General features: G+C 42.3%; 2 protein-coding genes across 2 annotated transcripts in view; both read left to right on the top strand.

The window, feature by feature from the left end:
• The window catches only part of LOC139366450 (autophagy-related protein 2 homolog A-like), a 28,965-nt gene extending 25,834 nt beyond the window's left edge, over positions 1-3,131 (top strand). Inside the window, exons 36-39 of the mRNA XM_071103945.1 lie at positions 16-137; positions 326-480; positions 831-986; positions 1,077-3,131. Of these exons, the coding sequence (XP_070960046.1) occupies positions 16-137; positions 326-480; positions 831-986; positions 1,077-1,313 (670 nt within the window). The 3' untranslated portion in view covers positions 1,314-3,131. The remainder of the gene's footprint in view (positions 1-15; positions 138-325; positions 481-830; positions 987-1,076) is intronic.
• A 325-nt stretch (positions 3,132-3,456) lies between these two features.
• LOC139366451 (tRNA methyltransferase activator subunit 11-2) lies at positions 3,457-4,937 on the top strand. Its single transcript, XM_071103946.1, has 4 exons — positions 3,457-3,709; positions 3,835-3,936; positions 4,167-4,259; positions 4,520-4,937. Exons 1-4 carry the CDS (start codon positions 3,635-3,637, stop codon positions 4,619-4,621), a joined length of 372 nt encoding a protein of 123 aa, XP_070960047.1. The 5' UTR covers positions 3,457-3,634; the 3' UTR covers positions 4,622-4,937.
• The last annotated feature ends 2,553 nt before the right edge of the window (positions 4,938-7,490 follow it).

Below are 7,490 nucleotides of genomic sequence, written 5' to 3' on the forward strand. Positions count from 1 at the left end.
ATCTCTTCCTCACAGACTTCTAGGTGTAGATAAGGTGATTCAGTACGCTGTCACTGAGTGGCTGACAGACATCCGAAAGAACCAGCTGCCGGGCATTCTGGGAGGTGTAGGTCCCATGCACTCTGTAGTTCAGCTGTGTAAGTACGGGAAGTGACGTCACTTGTATGGTGTTCTTTGTTTCTTTGCCGTTGTCCCTTTAGTAGTCCCTGAGTTATAACCATGGTAATAGAATGGTTCTCTTGCAGTGTGGTTATAGCTAGCCTCCTTTCACAACCTCATTTAGTGTTGGTCTCAATGGGTTTTTTGTGTGTGACTTTCTCTCTAGTCCATGGAGTCAGGGACTTGTTCTGGATGCCCATAGAGCAGTACAGGCGGGACGGCCGCATTATCCGGGGTCTCCAGCGGGGGGCAGCGTCCTTCGGTACCTCCACTGCCTCTGCTGCTCTGGAGCTCAGCAACAGACTGGTGCAGGCCATACAGGTACTACTGACCTCTGACCTCTAACCACAGACTATTAGCAGGCAACAGACTGTCCATAGGCCACACAGCGGTAGAATACCAATCATACGTGCAGCTCACATAGACATATAGGTTGAAACAATGCATCCCATGTACTACACACCATACATGTTAATACCACTATTCTTACAGTCATGTATCATAGATTGTGGCCAAAGGGTTCGCATACCTAAACCATGTAGGAAGAACTGAAAGACTAGAAGCAACCATACAGGTAGAAGCCACTGGGACCAGTAATACAGATTCCTCCATTGCTTTGATGTGCTTCACTCTCTTACAGAGTTGTAATAATCCTGCTCTTTCTCCTCAAGGCCACAGCGGAGACTGTGTATGACATCCTGTCCCCAACGCCCCCCCTGAACCGTTACATCACAGAGGGCCGACCGCCCTCCAACCAGCCCCGCCGCGCCCACCAGCCTGCCGACCTCAGAGAGGGCGTGGCTAAGGCCTATGACACTGTCAGAGAGGTACTGATAAATAAATGTATTTTAATCAACCATTTTAGAATGACAATAAAAGGCCTCTCACTAACACTCTGTTTTCTGTCTGTTTCCCAGGGTATGATGGACACAGCTCAAACGCTATGTGATGTGGCGTCTCGCGGGCATGAGCAGAAAGGTCTGCCTGGTGCTGTGGGCGGAGTCCTGCGGCAGATCCCGCCCACCGTCGTCCGTCCCTTAATAGTGGCGTCCGAGGCAACGTCCAACCTACTGGGGGGCATGCGGAACCAGATCAAGCCAGATGCACGGAAGGAGGACTTCTTAAAATGGCGCTCCGACGAAGGCCAAGAGTGATGATTCTGGTGGTGGCTGGGTTAAAGGTTAAGAATATGGTGGTGGCTGGGTTAAAGGTTAAGAATATGGTGGTGAAGTTATGTGGCTGAACCGATGAAGGGAGTGAATGTGTGAGTGAGTTTTTAATGCAAAAAAACCTAACTACTGCGGAGTGATTGACACCCAGTATTCGATGTGGCTCCAGATGGATCGAGATACATTTTTTGTTTTCTTTCTTCAACGCAATCAAATAGAGTTCAGTTCACTCTTCTTGCAGCAGTATGTACATGATGCAGATACTCTACCTTTTATTAGTACGTAAACATATCACTGTCATTCTGGGTTGACTTCTTGTTTAGCTGTCAACACTGACAAAGGGCATACAGGGGTCTAGTATAAGGTCTGTAGTAGGTGGGATTAAATGTGTTAATCAGTAGCTCTCCCAGTCTTCTGTTGATCAGACTATGGGCCGGTTTCCCAGATTGAGATTAAACCTATTCCTTGACTGAAAAGCACCTTGAATGGCGATCCTTAATTGAGCATGCATTTTAGGAGTAGGCTTAATCTGAGTCCGGGAACTCATTCTATTGGAGGGTAACATCCTCTATTCCTTTGAGATATGGATGGAGGAGACTGAAGAAACTATTATAGTGGCCTTTGCTGAGATCCTTACCAAGGTTAGGAATGTCAACTCAAAATGCAACTATGTGATTGTTCTATCCTAGCCTGTACACATCCCCACCCCAGTGTTTGTGCCATAAGCTTTTTCAATGCTGAGTTCCCTGGCCCCTTTTGGTTTTAAATCAATGTCTACTTTTGTTGCCTTCCTGAAACCTATACTTATCTCTCTGTATGCTTACTTGTTCATATTTGACCAATGGACACAATGGCCTGGTTGTATTAACTAAATGCAGTCATGGGAGAATATGGATGATGAACTGAACAAACGAGGGATATGTCCTTTCCTCTCTATGTCAAATGGCTTTCCTTGCTTTTAATGCTTGCCAGCGTTTGGTCATCCAATTTGTACTTACTGTTTTGTTTCTGTCAGAGCAAGATGTCCCCCTCAGGGCCTTGAACCTTATCACAAGTCTGGTTCCTTCCTCTCAACAGAAAATTATCTTGTTCGTCTCGTTAGTTGCCTTCCTGCATTTTTTTTTTGTATTTTTCTAATTATGTTAAAACACTAGTATTAATTAGCATATTCATTTTCAAAATAACAGTGTTGGTGGGATGTCTGAAGGGTTAAGACATGGGGGGAAAAGGGGGGTTTGTGGTCAATCGTTTTACATTTTTATGTTTTGTTCAATACTTTTAAGGGATATATGTTTAGGTATGTCTGTGCATAAAATGGCGTTTGTGTGTGTGTGGGTGGGTTAGTGGTTTCTTGTGAGGATGACCCTTTGGTTATATTGGTCACACCTCTGTGTTAGCGGGCAGATCCAACCCGCTTGCTTACAGCTGCACTAGGGCCTGACAGCATACCTTTGTATATTAAGACATCGTGGAGCCGGGGATGAGAAATGTTTTGGTACTACAAATTGTCCCATTATCCTAAGAAGTCGTACAATCTTCTTGGTGTAACAGTAGGGATAATGGGACAATTTGGAGTAGAACTAATTTCTCATCTCTGCATTGAAGTACGTATTCCGAGCCATATCTCCCGCCGGCAACGCGTTGTCCTAATTTACAGAGGAATGCTGTCCGACCCTAGTGCAGCTGTAAACAAGCAGATTGGACCTGCCTGCTAACCTCTTGTGTATTTACTATATCATATCTGTAAGAATGACTTGTATAATATCAAGACAATGAGTACACATATTAATACAAAAAATAAAACATGAATATAAAAAACTTAACATGGTTTTGTGCTTTTAATTTTTTTATATATATTTTTTTTTACAGTTGACAAAATAAAAGATTGTGCCATGCTATGTTGCCTTGGGTCTCTCTTATTGTTGTGGTGTCTCTCTTATGTGTGTTTTGTCCTATATTTTTTATCTTTAATCTCAACTCCCGTCCCCGCAGGACGACCAGATAAGAATTTGTTCTTAACTGACTTGCCTAGTTAAAATATATAATATAAATTATATACAATATAATATAAATTATGTTTTCCGGAAACCGTTTGTACTGCTAGGAACCTTTTTTTTTAGGATGATCTGTGTTTGGGGGAAACTGTTCACTGTTGCAATTTCGACATTTCCGGTCCACATGTAAACTCGTTGTTTTTAGTTTGCACGGTAGAGTATTATAGTTACTGTAGATATAGTATATATTGACAAAGTTACTGGTTCTCTCACTTTCTTTGATTATATAAGCGACATTCATAGACTGTAAGCATGAAACTTCTGACGCACAACATGTTGACCTCTCACGTGAAAGGGGTAACCAAAGGATACCCTCTCCTCATCAAGGTAAGGAAGTCTGCTCAAAACTACTTGTAGAGTTGCGGTAACTTGTAATGTGTTAAATGCACCACGTATTTAGCTAGCTAATTTTTAATGTGTTTTTTTGTTCATCCCGTTTGTGCGGATCCCAGGCGACGGAGGTGAAAGTGAGTGAGGTGGAGTTTAATCCCAATTTCGTGAGTCGAATGATCCCCAAATTGGAGTGGAGCGCCCTGGTTCAGGCGGCTGATGGGGTTAGTCCGTCTGTCTGACTAACACACTTGTGCAAAGTCATTTCAAGCTACTGTATCCAACAGAGGTAGAATAGTTAGCTAGGCCAACAGCTAGATGACATGTACACTAACTATACTTGGGTCTGATACAGAAAGGCTTTCCCTAAAATATTGTTAAAGTGATTGTGGTTGTTTGGCAATATCACTTTCTTCCTGCATATCCTAATTCCTAACTGTGGTGTTTTCTCCAGCTGGGTCATCTCCAAGATTTACCTGCAGAGCTCGTCACGGACTATGAGAATAATGAAGACTTCCTGCGTAAAGTACACCGGGTTCTGCTGGAGGTGAGGTTCACCATAGATAACCTGTTGTTGTTGTTCATTACTTAGTTCTATCAACTACTATTTTGGTCAATAGAAAGAAGCATTATGCATTTATTATGGGAATATGAGGACATCTAGTGGTCAGGTTAGGTAGTCTCCATCATGTTCCCTCTTGGCACTTTCATTCTGCTTGATAAAACGTGATTGTAGGTTTAACCCTATTTTCACACACACGCAGAGTAACTACAGGTGATGTGACGTTTATCTGTCTCTCTGTCCAGGTGGAGGTGCTGGAAGGGTGTCTGCAGTGCCCCGAGTCTGGCCGTGAGTTCCCCATCTCTCGGGGGGTCCCCAACATGCTGCTGAATGAGGACGAGGCATAGAGGGGGGTTGGTTATACGCTAACACCCCCCATCCACCACCCTCTCACCCCCAACCGTTCATTGTATGGGACTGCTGGCATTAGAAGTGAGGGAAAAACTGGACTCTTGTTTGAGTGAATAGGAAGAAATACCACACTGTTGAATTGGTTATATAGTATAGTACCTGGGGCAATGAAATGTGAACACACTGCTGCCCCACAGAACGGATCTGAATGCTGTCCAATATCTGTGAGCTGATTTTGTTTTATTTATTTTTATAGAAATGTTTCGGTGGATTTTTTTGCCGTAGAAGTACAACTCCTTGGTTTCCTTGGTACCCTGCTTTCCCTTGTAATTCATTTACACAGATAAATAAATACTGGTACACATCAACTACATAATGTAAAAAAAATACATATCAATACTATATTTAGTCATGAATGAAAGGTAAAGTATGTCAAACTGTGATAGTTAAAGTCGGCGGTTTACATACAATTAGGTTGGAGTCATTAAAACTTGTTTTTCAACCACTCCACAAATTTTTTGTTAACCACCTATAGTTTTGCATGACACGAGACATTTTTCCAACAATTGTTTACAGACAGTGAATTATAAGTGAAATAATCTATCACAATTTGTTTTACATACACTAAGTTAACTTTGCCTTTAAACAGCTTGAAAAATTCCAGAAAATGTTATGGCTTTAGCCTATCAGAAGCTTCTAATTGACATAATTTGAGTAAATTGGAGGTGTACCTGTGGATGTATTTCAAGGCCTACCTTCAAACTCAGTGCCTCTTTGCTTGACATGAGAAAATCAAAAGAAATCAGCCAAGACATTACAAAAAAAATTGTAGACCTCCACAAGTCTGGTTCATCGCCGGGAGCAATTTCCAAACACCTGAAGGTACCACGTTCATCTGTACAAACAATAGTATGCAACTATAAACACCATGGGACCACGCAGCTGTCATACCACTCAGGAAGGAGATTAGTTCTGTCTCCTGAAGATGAACATACTATGGTGCAAATCAATCCCTGAACCACAGCAAAGGACCTTGTGAAGATGCAGGTACAAAAGTATCTATATCCACAGTAAAACAAGTCCTATATCGACATGACCTGAAAGGCCGCTCAGCAAGGAAGAAGCCACTGCTCCAAAACCGCCATAAAAAAGCCAGACTACGGTTTGCCACTGCACATGGGGACAAAGATCATACTTTTTGGAGAACTGTCCTCTGGTCTGATTAAACAAATATAGAACTGTTTGGCCATAATGACCATCGTTATGTTTGGAGAAAAAAGGGGGACGCTTGCAAGCCGAAGAACACCATCCCAACCATGAAGCACAGGGGTGGCAGCATCATGTTGTGGGGGTGTTTTCTACAGGAGGGACTGGTGCACTTCACAAAATAGATGGCATCATGAGGAAAGAAAATGATGTGGATATATTGAAGCAACATCTCAAGACATCAGTCAGGAAGTTAAAGCTAGGTCGCAAATGGGTCTTCCAAATGGATAATGACCCCAATCATACTTCCAAAGTTGTGGCAAGATGGCTTAAGGACAACAAAGTCAAGGTATTGGAGTGGCCATCACAGAGCCCTGACCTCAATCCCATAGACAATTTGTTGGCAGAACTGAAAAAGCATGTGCGAGCAAGGAGGCCTACAAACCTGACTCACACCAGCTCTGTCAGGAGTGGGCCAAAATTCACCCAACTAATTGTGAGAAGCTTGTGGAAGGCTACCCAAAACGTTTCACCCAAGTTAAACAATTTAAAGGCAATGATACCAAATTATAATTGAGTATTTGTAAAGTTCTGACCCAATGGGAATGTGATGAAAGAAATAAAGGCTGAAATAAATCATTCTCTCTGACATTATTCTGACATGTCACATTCTTAAAATGAAGTGGTGATCCTAACTGACCTAAAATTGGATTTTAACTAGGATTAAATGTCAGGAATTGTGGAAAACGGAGTTTAAATTAATTTGGCTAAGGTGTATGTAAACTTCCGACTTCAACTGTACATCATCAAATCAAAGTGTATTGGTCACGTACACGGGTTAGCCTGTGTTATAGCGGTGCAGCAAAATGCTTATGTTACTAGCTCCTAACAATGCAGTCAAATGTCAAACAGCTAAAATATGCAGAAAAATACACAAAAAAAGAAAGGAAAGAAATTAAGGATGGCGGGACGAATCCAATTAATTCAATTAACAACGAATCTAATTAACAACCCAAATAGCACTCTAGCAGTATCAAAATGCAAGCTACATATGTACACCGGGGGAATTTACACAACCTAGACTAAGAATGATATGTACAGCAGTAGATAAACTATATATAAAAGAATGTGGCCACACATGCAAATTAGTTGATTTGGTTATTTCAGCCACACCTGTTGCTGACAGGTATATAAAATCGAGCATACGGCCATGCAATCTCCATAGACAAACATTGGCACTATCATATGATGCAACCATTCCAACAAGTCAGTTTGTCAAATTTCTGGCTTGCTAGAACTGCCCCAGTCAACTGCAAGTGCTGTTATTGTGAAGTGGAAACGTCTAGGAGCAACAATGGCTCAGCTGCAAAGTGGTATGCCAAACAAGCTCACAGAACGGGATAGCCGAGTGCTGAAGCTCGTAGCACATAAAAATCGTCTGTTCTCGGTTGCAACACTCACTAGTGAGTTACAAACTGTCTCTGGAAGCAACGTCAGCACAAGAACTGTTCGTCTGGAGCTTCATGAAATGGGTTGTCATGGCCGAGCGGCCACACACAAGCCTAAGATCACCATGCGCAATGCCAAGTGTCAGCTGGAGTGGTGTAAAGCTTGACGCCATTGGATTCTGGAGAAGTGGAAATGTGTTCTCTGGTGTTA

Source organism: Oncorhynchus clarkii, chromosome 14 (genome assembly GCF_045791955.1).
Source record: "Oncorhynchus clarkii lewisi isolate Uvic-CL-2024 chromosome 14, UVic_Ocla_1.0, whole genome shotgun sequence".
Lineage (NCBI taxonomy): Eukaryota > Metazoa > Chordata > Actinopteri > Salmoniformes > Salmonidae > Oncorhynchus > Oncorhynchus clarkii.